The sequence below is a fragment of the Pollachius pollachius genome, assembly GCF_949987615.1.
Source record: "Pollachius pollachius genome assembly, chromosome: 5".
Classification (NCBI taxonomy): domain Eukaryota; kingdom Metazoa; phylum Chordata; class Actinopteri; order Gadiformes; family Gadidae; genus Pollachius; species Pollachius pollachius.
This window is the reverse complement of record NC_136938.1, coordinates 8655374-8674153: the sequence shown is the minus strand read 5'-3', so window position 1 is coordinate 8674153 and position 18780 is coordinate 8655374. Positions and strand designations below refer to the sequence as shown.

The following is an 18780-nucleotide window of genomic DNA, read 5'->3' as shown; positions in this document are numbered from 1 at the left end:
CTTCAGTGCGCTCCACTCACCTGAGAACTGGTGCGGTAATCTGTAGTTCACCTCCACGGCTTCCTAGGAGATAATTAAATTACATTTTCTTCCATTAATGTCAATTCTAATCCAGGATAGATTACGTCTTCAACACTTGTGGTCAAGTCGCATTCAGAACTTTTTGTTTCAAGTCAAATCGAATATTAAACGTTTAGGCTTTTTTGTTATGCTTATGGGCCGTCACTGGTTGAGGATAACGAAGTCGGTTTGGAGTCAGTTGTATTTGATGTTTATTTACGTACAACCAAGAATTATACCAATTCATTTTGTATATTAGAAGTAATAGTCGCAAGAAGGTAAAAGGACTACCCGTGATTCATTGTAATTTCGTAAACTCGGAAAATAATGAATGAAAAAAAATGCACTTTGCGGGGACAACGGGTTTAGTTAAATAAAGTACATATCCTAGGTTTGATCAGAGATCCTCAGTCACCCCACAGATTCAAAAACCACACCAACAAGTAACCCAACGCTTAACTTCAACAATATTACAACAACGTGCAAATAATATAGTAGAATTGTTAACAAGTAGAGTATTCTTCCTGATAACAGGTTTGTATAATTAATTTTAACACATTTAAGAGTCGATGGCTTTTGATGTTAAACTCACGTCATTCATCGCCTTACGCCCGACCGAGTAGAACTAACGGGAGGCCAAATCTTGATTTTATACCTCTTTTCTTCTTCTTCTGTTTATTGTTACAGCGTTGGCTACCGCCACCTTTTGGTCAGTGTAGGAATTTAATCACCTCCCCACAGGCTCAAACTCTAAAATATGTTTATTTTCGATTTATTTTTTTCAATTAAGAAGGAAGTGAGCGACTACGTCAATTTTGTCTTTGGACTTCCGGCGGCACGATTGGCGCTGTGGCTACAACTCAAGATTATTTGTGTTTGTTTATAGCTTTGTCTTTACAACTATTATTATAATATTTATTATACATCCATGGTTACCAGCATGAATTCTGTTAGCATATCTTTGTGTCATCTTGTCCTACATCATGAGTAGTACAATATGTTCTTCGAGGGACTGCCATAATAACAGGAAGACGAAGCTGAAGAGAAGCCACTAACGTGGATATTGTTGTTCGCCTGGAGCTACAATCATAAGAGAAATTATAATACATTTATGTTAAAAATGTAGAGAAAATGCGCATGTATACTCTAGAAAACGTACATAAAGTATGCCTATACATAATATGTAAATGGGTGAAGTGGCTCATGTACAGGCTGAGGTGTTACACATACTGAGCATGAACTAATGTTACCTGAAGTAGCAAAGTGTAAGTAAAGTCAATTATTGATTTCCCTCCTAGACCTACTCGAACTGTTCACCACCGCCTCTATATTCTCTATATCCAACAAACAACCTAAACATGCTCTACCCTCCGTTTCCCTTTGGTCACAACATGTACAACTACCCTCAATGTCAGCTATTTTCTTTAAATGTCTCTGCTCAATCCGATTTAGAAAATATACATTAATCATGAAGAGTATTACAACTAAAAGTACAATTTAAAATGTACCTGCTGTGCAGCACTGACCCCTTGAGGCGGGGAGAGACACGAAGACCCCTGGTAAACGCTTTCCATACAGCGTGAATAGAGGGCGTCTGGAGAAGTTCGTGCGTTTGCGCGCAAACACAAATCTCAGAGCCATGGTGGTTGTCACAAGCGTCAGGAGAGGAGAACAGTAAAGACAGCAGCAGTGATCAGAGTATACCAGCTGTAAAGTAGAAGTGTTGTGTCGTTAATAGGTCATCACAGTCTGTATTCCAATCAATACATTTACTTTAACAGAGCGCCTCGCTATGTTCAGAGCGGTGTTTGGAAATAGACGAGATGGAAAAGGAAAAAAAGGAGAGAAAAAGGTCAAAGTTAATTCAGGTAAGATTATTACTTAATAATTATTAATACCTCATTTATAAGAACACGTTACTTGATTGTGCAATCATAGCCTGTTGTGTTTGCTTTAGGTTGTTTAGTGACTGAGTTTTTCGTTACAGCATCATTCACTGATCACTGTTGTAATATTTCTCATAGGAGTATTGTAGTCATTATGACTTATCATAATAACCAGATGATGAAATCATTATATATCATAAAACAAGATCATGACATCATTACAACTTGATCATGATAACCACACCATGATGTTATTATAACTCATCGTTATAACCAGATCATGACGTCATTATATTCATCATAATAAAAAGATCATGACATCATTACAACTCATCATTATAATCAGATCTTGACATCATTATAACTCATCATAATAACGAACACATGAGTGTTAAAGTAATAATAATAATAATAATACATAGTGCATAATGCATAATCACAATATAATTATTCATAGTAATCATACAAATGTTTATTATCAGTTTTATTACACGTAATCAGTGATGTTTTTCCTCTTGCGAGTAGATTGTTTCTTATGTGTTTCTTAGTGCTAATTTCTGCTCCTTCAGGGTGGAGAGCCAATCCAATTAGCCCATTTAATACTCTTCATCGCCATCATCATCATCATCAGCCCACTTAACACTGTCCCCTGTCCTTCATCACCACCATCATCATCATCGTCATGGAGAAGTGTGTCAGGAGAGGAGTTGACCTACTAAAGAGAGGATCATGAAGTCCTGCAGTGCTTCTGAGAAGTGTTCTGGTAGTTCTTCATTAGCACAGTACCGTACTAATGAGACTGCTCACAAACTCAGATTGGGTTCTTAAACTATGGTTTGCAATCGTGTTGGAGGTCGCTCATGGTCTGACATGCAAAGAATGCTTGGAAAACCTTTTGATCCTTGTAAAGATTTAAGGAACACCAATTCTGGTTTGCTGAGAGTTTTCTTAGTGTATGATTGTTCAGCCCCCAGGGGTGGTCGTTTCTTTTGGGTCCTAAGATGAAACGTTTAAGAACCCCTTCTGTTCCGTCGCTGAATGAAGCTACAGCTATGCGGATACATGAATGCTGTTTGAATCCTATCGCTGGGAGGGGACAAGTCCTTCTATCTCAGTGCTGGAAACATCTCCAGAAACACAGCTAGCATGTTGCACATGAATATTTCATCATGTACTGAACTCATTGGCAAGAGACGGGCGATCTGAGAGAATGTATCTCATTAAAGTGGTAAGTTAGTGCTACAGGGTTGGTGGACTGTAGTCCCCACTATACCAGTCCTACCATTTGCCCTGCATAGTTGATCAGATTGTAGCCTATATCTCCTATAAGGGAGACTGTGATATACGAGTGCTAACACACGGCCTGCATAGTTCCTCATGATATACAGTATATGCAGTCTATATACGTACGTGTAAATGTGTAATAAATTACTGTAAATGACTGGAAATAGTGTTCTTAAACAAATAAATGCATGATCATGTATAGTGGATGTATGCAACAATTGCTCATAGATAGGGTTAGGTTAGTTTGATAAATATACAAACCTAACATATAACTTTCATAGGAAAACATGCCTGGTCTAGACTAGTCTAGTGTTATAGAGTACAAACTAGAGTTTGTACTCTATACTATCCTGCCTACTAGGCCTTGTCTACGTAGTCTAGTCCAGTGGACTCATGGTAGACCTCTGCTTGGAACCTTGATGTGGATGACACCTGTTGCTCCAAATTAAACTGGAAATATTTTGCACCTTTCAAGCAAGTGTAAAGCCCTGCATCTATCATATTCACAGAAGAGTGAGGACACTTGTTCTAAAGGAGCATATGTCTTGATGTTAATATTTATCATCTAACATTCCTTATGTTCATAATTATCATCTGACATGTCTATGTTCATAATTATCATCTGACATGTCTTTATGTTCATATTTATCATCTGGCATGTCTATGTTAAAAATTATCATCTGACATGTCTTTATGTTCATATTTATCATCTGACATGTCTTTATGTTCATAAATATCATCTGACATGTCTTTATGTTCATATTTATCATCTGACATGTCTTTATGTTCATAAATATCATCTGACATGTCTTTATGTCCATAATTATCATCTAACATGTCTTTATGTCCATAATTATCATCTGACATGTCTTTATGTTCATATTTATGTCATAGTAGGACAGTTATTCTAGACCACTTTTCTAGCCTTCTGTACCTGCTATCCCATCTCCTCTCCCCCTCGCCCCCTCCCCTCCTCCCTCGCCCCCTTCTTTCCCTCCCCTACTAGCTCGGAGCGGGAAGCAGCGGAAGCTGACTAAGGGCATGTCCATATCACTACCCTCCTCCCCCCTTCTCCCCCGCCAGGACTACCTTCTGCCCTCTCCCTCCCCCGCGTGGGGCCACTCACCAGGTGAGTGAGAGCCTTCGACCCACCACCACCACACCAGAATTGCTTATAGTCTGAGTCTTGGCCCTGTCCTCCAAGCCATATGAGGTTTGATTAAAGGCCTTCACTCCAGACCATATTAGGTTGGAGTCAGAGTCTTAGGCCTGCCCGCTACACCATTATGTCCTTATAGTTGTACCATTCTTGTGTGTGTCTCTCTAATAAAGAGAAAGTAATAATAAAGTAATATATAAACTCTACCACTAGGTGACAGTGTTTTACCAAGTAAGGGCACGAGGACCTGTTGTTAAATCGAGTCTCTCCCAAACAGCTGCCTACCAGATGTTTCTAGAGCTGGAGGCTTTTAGCCAATCTGTGTGCGGGAAACTAATTAAGCAATTAATTAAGGGAAATGTGTCTGCTGAGTGTGTCAGAGAACCTTCACGCATGTAAGTCATGTGTTGACGCTTTGATCAGGAATTTAGGTATTTATTCATGTTTAATGGATCTTTATGAATGGACACTGCTGTAGAGTTCAGGTAACCAGGCACACACACACACACACCCAAACACACACACACACACACACACACACTGTGTGTGTGTGTTATATGTATATAGTAGAGAGAAATGGTAGAGATATTTATTCTGATATATAATAGAGGAGAAGGTAGATATATAGTAGAGAGATGGTAGAGTGATAGATAAAGATGTTTAGTAGAGAGAGATTGAAGAGAGATATATACAGATATATAGTAGAGAGAGGAGTACTGGTTAGAGAGACATCTGTGGTGAGTTAGAATCAGGTATTGTGTGTAACCATGCTGCTCAGCTCACGCCCAGCCATCTCTCGGGACGCAATTCAAATTCTGCACCATAGATCTCATCAGTACAAGATTAATGTCTCTCTCTCTCGTTCTCTCTCTCTCTCTCTCTCGTGCTCTCTCGCTTTCTCTCTTTCATCTCCCTCTCTCACTCCTCTTGCACTCATCCCTCTCTCCCTCCTCCCTCTCCCTTCTCCTCCCTCTCCCATACTCTCTTTCATCTCTCTATCTCCTCCCTCTCCTTCTTGAGATCTCACTTCCTGTCATTCATCTCCCTATCTCTCTCTCTCTCTCTCTCTCTCTCTCTCTCCCTCGCTCTCTCTCTCTTCCTCTCTTCCCTCCTCCCTCCTCCCTCCGTCTCCCCTTTCTCCACTACACTCTCCTCACTCTCTTCTCTGTACCTATCTCCCTCTACCTCTCTCTCTTTCTCACTCTCTTTCTCCCTCCCTCCCTCCCTCCCTCCCTCCGTGTCCCTTTGTGTTGTGCTGGAGGTGTGAGGAGGAGGAGGAGGCAGGCGGCGCTGGATGGATGTCCTTATGAAGAGCCGGTCTCCGCGTCGTGTCGACCGACGGAGCACTACAGAGGTATGTCCCCTCCACTTGCCCAGAGAGAGGATTGGAGGAGTTTGTGTGTGTGTGTGTGTGTGTGTGTGTGTGTGTGTGTGTGTGTGTGTGTGTGTGTGTGTGTGTGTGTGTGTGTGTGTGTGTGTGTGTGTGTGTGTGTGTGTGTGTGTGTGAGTGAGAGAGAGATGGAGAGAGGAAAGGAAGGTTGAAGTTGTGAAAAGTAATGTTTGTGTTTATCTGAGAAATTTGGGTTGGGTTAACTTGGATTGCATGTTTTCTATTCGTAACATAATCTTGGTGTGGGTGTGTGCTTGCCGATGTGTGTGTTGTGTGTGTGTGTGAGTGTGTGTGTGTGTGTGTGTGTGTGTGTGTGTGTGTGTGTGTGTGAATGTTTGGCTGTGTGTTTGTGTGTGTGTGTGTGTGTGTGTGTGTGTGTGTGTGTGCGTGTGTGTGTGTGTGTGTGTGTGTGATATAAGGTGTTTCGTAGAAGGTTTTATTGACCTGGTTAAATATGTTGTGTGTGTACTTCTAGTATTTATATAATTTTTTCTTCTAGTAAGTAAAGAAGAATAGTATATGTACTTCTAATATGTGTTGTATATGCGTTTATAACCCGTGTTCTAATGTAAGGTAATGTAATGTGTAGCTCTAGCACATGTTGTAATATGTGCTGATACAGATACTTCTGGTACGTGTACTATGTGTACTAGTACGTGTTGTACCTGTTCTTCTAGTGCGTGTACTCTGTGTACATTTATAATGTGTACTATGTGTACTTCGAGTGCATGTACTATGCATAGTATGTGGACTATGTGAACTTTGTGTAATTCTCATATATGTACTATTTGCACTTCTAGTACGTGTACTATGTGTACTTCTAGTTCCTGTACTATGAGTACTTTTCAAATGTGTACTATGTGTACTTCTACTATGTTTACTATGTGTCCTTCTAGTACATGTATGATTTGTACGATGTACTATGTGTACCTCTAGTACATGTTCTATGTGTAGGTCCTTGTGTACTTCTACAATGTGTACATGTGTTATGAAGCATCTTTTAGTTGCCAGGCGCCTCTCAGCTTCCTGTTTCCAATGGCAACGGTGAGGCTGTGATGGAGCCGGACACCTGCTCTCACATCCTGACTAAACCTGCTCTCACATCCTAAATAAACATGCTCTCACATCCTGACTAAACATGCTCTCACATCCTACATAAACATGCTCTCACATCCTGACTGAACCTGCTCTCACATCCTACATAAAAATGCTCTCACATCCTGGCTAAACCTGCTCTCGCATACTAAATAACCCTGCTCTCACATCCTAAATAAACCTGCACTCACATCTTAAATAAAGCTGCTCTCGCATCCTAAATAAATATGCTTGCACATCCTAAATAAACCTGCCCTCACATCCTAAATACACCTGAAATCACATCCTAAATAAACCATCACTTACATCCTAAATAAACCTGCTCTCACATCCTAAATAAACCTGCACTCACATTCTAAATAAACCTGCTTTAACATCCTTAAGGAACATGCCCGCACATCCTAACGAGACCTGGTCTCACATCCTAACGAGACCTGGTCTCACATCCTAACGAGACCTGCTCCCACATCCTGATGAGACCTGCTCTCACATCCTGACGAGACCTGCTCTCACATCCTGACGAGACCTGCTCCCACATCCTGACGAGACCTGCTCCCACATCTTGACTGAAAATAGTCTCACATCCTCTCTATTATCCTGCTTTCATATCCTAAACTTGCCCTTACATCCTGCATCATGACATAAACTGATATCACATCTGGACTAAACGTGCTGTCACATCATGACTAAACTTTCTCTCACATCCTGATTAAGCCTGCTCTCACATCCTGACTAAGCCTGCTCTCACATCCTGCCTTCTTTGGGCTTCGCTACAGGAACACCTCCCTATGTCCAAAGTCTCTCAACTTGGCCGTTCTGACATCCTCGGCATCAGGCTCGTGTTTTCAAAGTGACCTCAATATGAACACAGCTCACCTCCCGTTGGTTCGCCGGCATTCTCTAAATGTTACCATGGTGACACAGAGGAGAGAGGAGAGAGGGGAGAGAATGTACACCGAGGTCCAGAGAGAGCTGTGCCTACCTCCTCCTTCCTCCTCCCTCCTCATCCGTCCTCCTCCTCTCTTCCCATCACTCCTTCTTACTCCTCCTTCCTCCTCTCTCCTCCCCCAATCCCCCCCTTCTCCCTCATAATCCATCCACCAGCCTCCCCAGAACTCCTCCTCCCTCCTGTTCCCTCCTCCTATCTCATCATCCCTCCTTCTCCTTCTCCCTCCTCTTCCATCCTCAACACTCCCCCCCCCCCCCCCCCCATCCTTTAATAAAGGGAGATATTGAGTAGTCTTGTGGGAGGTCTATATCGACGGCCCCTGCGTTAGAGGACAGGTGACCCTGTGGTTGGAGCTGAAGCTCCCTAAACAATTATAAATTAGAGCGTCACATGGCGTTGTGTCAACCAATCAGTGCAGGAGAAGCGATAGGGGGCTCATTGTCATTCACTCCCTGGCTCCCTGCGTTGGAGCGCTACCCGGTCCGCCACACTTAGACAACAACACACAGACCTCCGACAATACTCTGTCTCTCTCCCTCTGGCTGTCACTCTCCTCCCTATAACAGTGTCTATGTCTCTTTCGATCTCTGTCTCTCTGTCAATCTTTCTGTCTATCAATCTCTCTCTCTCTCTCTCTATCAACCTCTCGCTGTATCAATGTCTGTCCCCCTACCTCTCTCACTGTATCGCTCTATGTATCTATATGTCTCTATACCTCTCTCGCTCTGTCTCTATATCAATCTCTCTCTCTGTCCTTGCAAGGAATGCCTGTGATCTCCTTATTAGGTCATGTAGTATAAATATAATATCTAGCCTTTATTTTCTATATTTTCTATATATAATTTAAGAAATATATATAGCATTTATGATGATGAGACAGCTGTCCGTTATGTCATCAAGTCACGACAGCTGCGTCTCAAGGATTCCCAAAAATGTAAATCTCACCATGTAATTTTTTGTGTGTTTGTGTGCGCCCGTGTGTTTGTGCGTGTTTTAATGTGTGTGGGTGTGCCTGCATGTGAATGTGTGTGTGTGTGTGTGCGTCCATGTTTTGTTTGCGTGTTTGTGTGTGTGTGCCTGTGTGTATGTTTGTGTGTTCCAGAGGTCCTGACTGCCCCCCAGTGTGGCTCCATTCTGCCCCCCCAGGAGCTGATGACCAGACTATGTTTGCTGCTGGGAGACCCCACCCACCCAGCTACCATGGAGGATCTAAGGGAGAGCATGGTAGGTTATGTGATATTCTCTCTATATTATAGAACTCGAAGCCCCTCTCATATTATACCATGAGGTTGTACTCCTATGAGCACAGCCATACCTGTATCATTCTTGACCATGGCGACCCCTGACCCCTTTCCTCAATCAGCCCAGAGCTGGATTCAACAGTTAGTAGTTTGACAATATTTGACTGTAGGCAAAATAAGGGTATATATAGACACATTATTATAATGTTCAGTTACAGGTCATATATAAGCCTTAATGAGGAACTAATCATTATAACAAAACATATGTTTTCACGCTTTTACTTGATGAGGAGGTAATCATAAACAAAACAAGGGCTGTTAAAGGTCCCCGTTTTTACCACCAGGTCTGATGTTGTTTAGCCATTAGAAGCCATGTCGAAATCGACCCTCTATGGAGTTCCAAGTTGCAGTGTCCGCCGTATGATGGATGGATCAGTCTACCAGTTGGCGCAGTCCGCTGGATAGGCTGGTAGACTGAGCATCAGTGAAATCAGTCAAGCATCTACAAATGTGTATTCATGTTTTGTAAATGAAACTTTCATCATTAACTAAAGGCTTATTAATTAATGGTTTGTTAATAATTACTGAATCATTCACAAAAAGCTTAAAAATTACTTGAAGACCGAACGGAATAGCGTCAGATCAATATTTTTTGTATGTTTCTCTGTTCTGTCTGTCTCCCTGCAAGCCGTGTGTGAAGCCTGTGTGCACCGCAGGGGGTCATCCCTATGTTCCCCAGGTCCTATGTTCCCCGGGTGCAAAGAGTTAGGATCAGGTTTAGGGTTATGGTTAGGGTTAGGGTTAGGGTTAGGGTGAGGGTTAACCCTAAACCTAACCCTAACCATAACCAATTGGAGAAGAGACATTCTAACCAATCACAGGCAAATCAGAGGCGAAAAAGGCGGTACTTGCCCCTACCATCCTACGAAAAAAAGATTTGCTCACAGGGTCCTATGTTCCCCGGTCACATACAAAGCGGGAAACATAGGACCCGGGGAACATAGGACCCGGGGAACATAGATACGCTCCCCACCGCCGCATAGCTTGAGTGAATGATTAAAACTACAAGTCATAGTAGTGCTAGGCTACATGTATCCCTCTATCTGTAAGTTGTAGTAGTGCAAAGCCACATGTATCTCTCTAGTTGTAAGTCATACTATTGCTAGGCTAGTGCTATGTATCTCTCTGGAAGGTAGAAACAGTGCTGGGCTAGGTGTTTCTGTACCTCTATCTCTCTAGACAGAGCTAGGCTAGGTGTTTCTCTACCTCTATCTCTGTAGAAGTAAACAGCTAGGCTAGGTGTTTCTCTACCTCTATCTCTGTACATATAAACAGCGCTAGGCTAGGTGTTTCTGTACCTCTATCTCTGTAGATGTAAACAGCGCTAGGCAAGGTGTTTCTCTATCTCTGTAGATATAAACAGAGATAGGCTTGGTATTCCATCCATCTCTGTAGAAGGAGATATTGCTAGGCTAGGTTTTTCGCTATATTGTGGGTATAAAGAGCATTAGGCAAGGTGTTTCTCTATATTTGCAGGTCTTAACAGGGCAAGGCTAGGTGTTTCTCTATATTGGTAGGCATAAATAGCAGTAGGCTGGGTGTCTTTCGATCTCTGTAGGTATGAGCAGTACCGGGCTAGGTGTTTCTCTCTCTTTGTCTCTCCGTTGCTCGGCCTTGGCCCACTTTCTCAGCCTGATTGTAGCAGCTGAGCTCCAGATAGGGCTCGCCCTATCACGCAGTGCTCAGAGCAGAAAGTGGGCTCGCAGCAGAGATAGCCGAGGAGAGCTCAGGGACCTGCTCGCCTTGTCTGCTTCCTGTATCCCTGCGACTTACAGACTGTATACACATGGATGGATACCCATCTGTGTTACATACTGTATACATAAAGATGGATACCCATCTGTTTTACATACTGTATACATAAGATAGATACCCATCTGTGTTACAGACTGTATACATAAGATAGATACCCATCTGTGTTACAGACTGTATACATAAGGATAGATACCCATCTGTGTTACAGACTGTATACATAAGGATAGATACCCATCTGTTTTGCATACTGTATACATAAGGATAGATACCTATCTGTTTTACATACTGTATACATAAGGCTAGGTACACACCTGTGTCGCATACTGGTATACATGGATACATCAGTGAAGATGTCCATAACTATTTATATTTGTAGAGGTTTTGAGCGTTGGTTAACGTTTTTGCGTAGAATCTTATAGTGACTGATCTTAGGCCAACAGATATGTAGGTAGTAGGTAGGTAGATATGTCAGTCTCTGCTGAATTATACTTTAACCAGCCCTCCAGAAGAAGATCTGATGTGTGTCATCTCTGTAATGCGCCGGGGGCGGGGTGGAGGAGATGGGCGGTGGACTACGGCCTGAACCTCTCATGTGCTTTTCCTTCAGCTAGAATCTGATACATTACCATTTCCATTGCTTCGGGCAGTGCGGTGGAGAATAGAGATATAAGACAATCAGGTAGCCAGCGTTGGATGAGGCACTGCTAGTGAGCAGCACCAGAGAATCTGGGGTCTCTTGGTCCCAGCAGGACCAGAGTATCTTGGGTCTCATGGCTCCAGCAGGACCAGGGTAACTGGGCTCTCGTGATCCCAGCAGGACGAGAGTATCTGGGGACCCTTGGTCCCATCAGGACCAGAGTATCTTGGATCTCTTAGTTCCATCGGGACCAGAGTATCTGGTGTCTCTTGGTCCCAGCAGGACCAGTTTATCTGGGGTCTCTTGGTCCCATCACGACCAGAGTATCTGGGGTCTTCTGTCCACTCCCACTTCACACGGGTGCACCAGTGGAAAAAGGGTTCAAACCAAGCTCTTTGGAACAGCTCTGGTCCTATTCTGCCCTGTGTGGATAGGTTCTGGTCCCCTGTGATCTCGTTACTCAAAGTGATGGACAACAGAAATCCCTGATTGACTTCTAATTATGTTATTAAGGGTTTCCACGGTGGGCATTTAGCAACAGCAAATGATGTTCTACTAAATCCATTGAGATGTCACCTAGTTTCAGTCTATCGATTTCCTTCAAGCTGATTTACTAGGTGGAGTCTGTTTTGCCCCCTGGCTAGGTAGCCAGGCTGGTGACCAATGACTGCACATCACATTACAGCAATGGAACAGCAGAGTCGAGCTGTGCTATTTCAGACTTTGAGGAAGAAATACCCCTACAATAGCCTATTTTGAGATGTTTATTAATATACTGTTGGAATGTGTGTGAATGAATGAATCTTTTAATGTTTTTCTTTTTTTAATATATAATCATTTACAAATCACAGAAGGATGTAAACAGCTACCGAATATCTAGTCAGGAAAATATCATAAAGTGTATGTTGGAGTGTGTGTGGATGATGGCTATTTTTTTTAATATGTATAATCATTTAGAAATCAAAGAGGGATGTCCACAGCTACCGAATATCTAGTCAGGAAAATCTGGTAAAACAAAAGCTGATTTTAGCAGCCTCACCTGGCCCTTGTCAGACTGATTCTACTCTGGGGCTGGTGAGGCTGCAGACATGTTGCACATTGAGCAATCTATGTGCACAGGTTAAACCAGCCATCAACGCCCACACTCAGGGATAGATCTCCTGCATTGCAACATGGAGCACCAGACAATGTATCATCCTTTGCAAAACGTACAATCAACCGGCTTCCACGTCACCATCCAGCATCCTTTGTCTAGAGGAGCCCAGGAAAAGTCCCTTTTGTTGGGCTTCTCCAGGCAAAGAACGCAGAAAGTGTGTGCTGTGATGGCTGATTCAACCTGTGCAAATGAATTGCTCAATGTGCAACAGGTGTGCAGCTTCATCCAGCCCTAGATACCAGTCAGTCTTACTCGGGCCAGGTGAGGCTGTTTAAACCAGCCATCATCCACAATTAAAATTTATGATTGTAATGTAAACATCAATGAATAATGTGAATGTAAACATAAATAACAAATGCGTATGTTAACATACATTGATAAATGTCAATATATATACTAATGTAAATTTCAATATATAGGACTCTTGTAAATTAAATCCTACATTAATTCATTTGAATGTAAATATAAATGACTAATGCAAGTGTAATCATAAAGCTATTAATGTAAATATGATGTGAATGTGAATTTAAATGAACTTCCTGTGTGTGTGTGTGTGTGTGTGTGTGTGTGTGTGTGTGTGTGTGTGTGTGTGTGTGTGTTGCAGTGCCAGGAAGCCAGTCCCAGCTCCACCCTGACCTGTAGCTCCGCCTCCCCGCGATCGGACAGCCCCACCTCCTCCTCCTCCACCAACATGCTACCCGCTACCGGGGCGCCCCCCTCACCGGGTCCCCAGTCTGGACCCCCGGCACCCAACGCCCCCTTTGGGCCCAGGAGTGGCTCGGGGGCCCCTCACCCAGGGCCGGCCCCCAGCCCGGGGCTCTGTCCTGGGAGCAGCCCCTGGCCCGGCCGGAGCCCCACCTCCACCCTGGAGAGCAAGGACAGTGGCATCATAGGTGAGAGAGGCGGGTGTCCTTATCATAATAAGAATACATTTCAGTTGAAGGCGCCTTTCTCGTCCCTCAGAGACAGAAGAGAAAATAAGGACAGAAAAAATAATAACAACAGTATTAGACATAGCAATTGGCATCAGACGGAACAGGCAGTTTTGAACAGATGTGTTTTGAGTTGTGATTTGAAATGGGGGAATGAATGGGTCTTCAACCTCATTTGCATTTACATTTACATTAAGTGCATCTAGCAGACACTTTTATCCAAAGCGACTTACAATAAGTACATTTGTCAGATGAAGTTGAAACAATATATATCGCTGTCGGTACAGTAAGGATGTTCAGAGTACCAAGTGTAAAGCATTAACAACCGCTAGGTTAACCCATTCCCTGTATACAAACAAATATAGCTAGGATACAATGCTACACAACAAAGTACTAAAACTAAGTGCGACATACAGTTAGTACGTACATTAAGTGCCAGGAGGAACAACAGACAATAAGTAGGAGGGGGGGGGGGGGGGTAGCTATGCAGAGTCCAGGTGAAGTAATTCTTAAGAGAATAATGTATTTATAAGACTATGTATCATCCCAGACATGACACTGTTTAGACTATCTGTGCCCCTAAAAAAGTAAACGTACACGACAGTGGAGTTGAAGCAGAGAGAGAATGACGTAAAGCATAGTACCCCCATTGTAGTCTCCCTGGTATTTCTGAGCCCCATAGTGTTTGTGGGGTCTTGCAGGGTTTGTGGGGTCTTGTGGTGTTTCTGGGTCCCTGTATGGTGGATCCTTGTCACGCCAGCCGTGTCCGTCCACCATCTCTCCGTTACTTTTGGCCACCTCAGCCTCAAGCCCTTGCCTTCTGTCAGAACTAGGACACTAGTCCTGTCTTTGTTACTTGTGTGTCTGATCCTGCTAAAATAGGACACGTTTCCTCCCTAAATAGAGATGTATTTATAGATAAATACAAAGGGCCAGGGACCACATACAGTATCATACAACCATTTCAAATGTCACTTCTAAATGTATGGAGATTAAATATCTTAGATACCCTAACCCTCGCCCTCCTTTACTTAGACCTGTTAACTTGACTTTGCTATTTTCTCTGACTCTAACTACCTCCACCCTCACCCCCACCACCACCGTCCCCTCCCTAACCACCACCCTCACCATTACAACCACCATCACCCTTACACCACCCTAACCACCGCACACCATCGCCACCCTATCCACGACAACCGCCCTATCCGCCACTACCACCTCCACCACCACCACAACTACCACCACCCTAACCCCCACAACTACCCTCACATTCTCCACCACCACCACTATCACCCTTACCACTGCCGCCATCACCACCTCCACCACCTGACTCAGCCACCATCACCAGCTCGTCAGAGAACGAGGAGCGGGGCTCTAGTGTGGAGCTAGCCCGGGAGGAGGGGAGTGCTGCCGTCCCGGATCCCCCGCCACCGCCCGGCTCGCTACGGAACAACCTGGCGCTCCTCAAAGACCAAGCTGAGACAGGACCAGACATCACAGCGCCCAGGACTCCACCCCCACCCAAGAGGCCCCTCCCACAACGCAATGCCCACACCACCTCCTCCTTGGTGCTGCCTCGCCCCAACTCAGTAGCAGGTAGGATGACTTCATCTTCTCTCCTATCTCTAACCTACTGTATCTCTCCTATCTCTAGCCTACCGTATCTCTCCTATCTCTAACCTACCATATCTCTTTTTATCGTCTCACCTATCTCTAACATATCGTATCTCTCTTCATCTCCTCTCCTATCTCTAACCTACCATATCTCTCCTTTCTCTAGCCTACCGTATCTCTCTTTATCGTCTCACCTATCTCTAACCTATCGTATCTCTCTTTATCTCCTCTCCTCTCTGTAACCTACCGTATCTCTGTCCTTTCTCTAGCCTACCGTATCTCTCTTTATCGTCTCACCTATCAATAACCTAACATATCTCTTTTTATATTCTCTCCTATCTGTAACCTACCGTATTTCTCTTTATCTTCTCTCCTATCTCTAACCTACTGTATCTCTCTTTCCTATCTCTATCTTACCCGATCTCTATATGTCTTTTCCCCTATTTCTAACCTACCGTATCTCTTTATCTTCTCTTCCATCTCTAACCAATCGTATCTCTTTATCTTCTCCACTTTCTCTAACCTACTTTATCTCTCTTTATTTTCTCTCCTATCTCTAACCTACCAAATCTCTCGTTATCTTCCCTTTTATAGTCTTAGATTGTCTTTGAATTATTTATTGTATAAAATGTTCCTTTCATGTATTTATGGTTATCTATTTGTGTCTATGTTAAACATCAAGAGTTTGCAATTTGACACATTATGAAACTCATGATTCCCTATGTGACACGAATCAAAACGAACAGCTTTATCTGCCTATGCCTTTTTAATGATGTGTTTAAATGTGGAGCACTCTGAAAAGCCTTGTGTTTGAAGGGTGCTGAATAAATAAAGTAGCCTCAGCTAACACTAGCGGCAGCGGCAGCAGGACCAGCGTGGTGTAAGTGTGGTCGCGGAGGAGGAGGCGTTGCCAAGGTAACGCAGATGGGAACTCCACCCCTCCATGTGTCCGGCGTTCCTCTCCGTCCACTGGATGAAAAGGCTACGTCACGACTCACAGGCAGGACTCGTGGTCGTGCTTCTCCACCACTCTCTTCCTCTCTACCTGAGAAGACTGAGTGATCCTCTATAGGCAGGCAAGGCAGAGCTGGGAGGGACAAAGCCTGGATAAACACCTGGACATAATAACCCATCTCTCTCTCTTGAATCCACTTCAATTATTTCTTTCACAGTAGATCATATCCATTGCACTCAATTCAATCTCTTACAGAGTATCGTTGATTACATTGCATATCCAAATTAAATCTATTATATCTACTTCAGTCGAATATAATATGAGTTTGGAGTCTAGTGGTGAACTGGGAGGAGGAGGAGGAGGAGAGAGAGGGAATGTATTTGTGAAGTCAATGAATCACAAGCGTCATTAATGGGCTCTTCTGTGTGATCTGTGATACTGCTCTGCGTCTTCCGGACGTCATTTCCACAGTTGATTCAATCTGTTGTGATTTGATATCACACAGGCCCGTGTTACTACCCACCGGGGTGTGGTTTGCTGGTCTTCTGGCTAACTGGTCTTCTGCCAGAGGATTAATAATCCATCTGGAGAGGATTTCCCCTGTCAGGAGAAGGGGCGGTAGCACACAGCGTCAGGGAGTTAGGTAGTTAGTTAGTTAGTGATTGTTTTTGGTCTCTGGGTAAGGTTGAATGCGTTTAACAATGTTATTCACTGTTCTGTTGTCAAAAGGATTTCCGATGAGTGTCACTTGAGTGCCTTCTAATTGGTTCCCGCTCTCATTCTGCCAATAGGATAAGTTTGACTGCTCATTAACACAGTGACGTCCCCTTTAGATCAATAATACCCGTTATTGATCATTAATTGAAACGGTGCCATCAATTAATGATTCCTCTCCAGCGATGCCCAACATCTCCTTCTGTTTGCCGTCGTCATGGTGACGGCAGCAGCGTATACCAACCCTGCATTGCGATCCATCTCGTCCTTGTACATGATCCACAGCTCTGAGTCTCACTCTCTGCTCTTCTGTATCTCTTCTCCTCCCTCCCCTCCGTGTCTCCCCCAAAGCAACCAGCTCCACCAGACTGGAGGATCTTGGGTATTTGGACGCACGGCGAGACGCAGGTCATCGCGGTTCTGTCAGGAAACACAAGTCGGTGCGGTCGCACCACGACTCCAGAGGTAATGACCAGAATAACAACTAGAAAATGCATTTCCGGCAGAAAATGCGGTGAGTGCTGTAGGGCAAATTGAGGTCGGAAATATTTTATCGTAAAGCCCCATAGTTTAAGACGTAAAGAAATGTTAATCGGCTTAAATCAAGTCTAAATGGGGTAAACAATGTAAACATGCTTACCATTTAAAACGTTGGAATACAATGGAGATAACATTTTAGACTTTAAGCGTCAGGCGTTGTACACATACCAGACCAGTGCTCTGGGGTCAGAGGTCAGAGGTTGTACAGGTACCAGACCAGCCCTCTGGGGTCAGAGGTCAGAGGTCAGCGAGCGTACACGTACCAGACGATGTACGCTTATGTACCAAGTGAACTGACTGGCCAAAATCTGCAAATATCCCTTATTTCTCTCCCTCCATGTTTGTCTTCTCAAACAAAACTCTGTGTTTTCTCTCTCTCACTCTCCTATTGTTCTCTCTGTTCTCTTACTCTCTCTCTCTTTGCTTACGTGTCACTTACATAAACTTACACTATGCTTCTCTCTCCCTCCGTCTCTTTCTCTCTCTCATACCCCTCTTTCTCTCTCCCTCTCCCTCTCTCTCTCCTCTATGTATATTTCTCCATCTGTCCTCTCTACTCTGTCTTTCTATGTCGCTCGCCCAGGGAGGTTGGCGCCCTTAAAGCAGACTGACATCATGCTGAAGCCGCTCCTGTTTGAAGTGCCCGGCGTTACTGCGGAGACGCCCTTCGTGGGCCGTGATTGGCTGTTTGTCCGCCTGGAGGAGGTCCTGAAAGAGAGCAGCGTCTACGAGGGCCGGGGGGCCGTCATTGTCGGGAACGCCGGCTCTGGGAAGACGGCCATCATCTGGCGTCTGGTCATCCTCAGCTGTCATGGCGGACGTGTACCACAAGGGGGCACCATGCCAGCCAGCCCCAGCTCCTCCCCCAGGGGTAAGAACCAGACATTTCCTTTCCTTTAGTTTGATCTTTAATCCACTGCGACGAACAATACCAGCTTTCTAACCACGAGGATACGACCCAGAAAGTCCTGAAGAAGAAGAAGAAGAAGAAGAAAAGAATCGTGGAAGTATAGTATCAAATAGGCAAACCGCCTGAAGTGCTCCAAGATAGAAACAAGGGATTAAGTATTTTCATCTATTCTTTAAATGGGCCAAGATGCAGTCTGAACAGATGAGTTTTCAGCCCGCGGCTGGCAGATGATGGTTAGGGTTTCAGCTGTGCTGATGTCAGTGGAGAGCTTGTTTCACAATTGTGGCGCCAGGACTGCAAACACTCAGGATTTTGTTGTAGGGGTCCCATCGTAGTGAGGACGTAGCAAGTCGTTGAGTAGTCACAGACCGCATTGGACAGGCTTGGGTGCATGGTCCGAAAGAACCTGTAAACCCTCCTCCTTGAATCTTCTCAACTGTGTG

General features: G+C 44.0%; 1 protein-coding gene across 1 annotated transcript in view; it reads left to right on the top strand.

The window, feature by feature from the left end:
- Nucleotides 1-1852: 1852 nt before the first annotated feature.
- LOC307075781 (protein TANC1-like) overlaps nt 1853-18780 on the top strand; it is a gene marked incomplete at both ends in the record, with an annotated part of 36854 nt that continues 19926 nt past the window's right edge. Inside the window, 8 exons of the mRNA XM_079736476.1 lie at nt 1853-1928; nt 4237-4359; nt 5651-5743; nt 8926-9047; nt 13406-13565; nt 14940-15200; nt 17239-17352; nt 18011-18298. Coding sequence (XP_079592602.1) covers nt 1853-1928; nt 4237-4359; nt 5651-5743; nt 8926-9047; nt 13406-13565; nt 14940-15200; nt 17239-17352; nt 18011-18298 — 1237 coding nt within the window. The remainder of the gene's footprint in view (nt 1929-4236; nt 4360-5650; nt 5744-8925; nt 9048-13405; nt 13566-14939; nt 15201-17238; nt 17353-18010; nt 18299-18780) is intronic.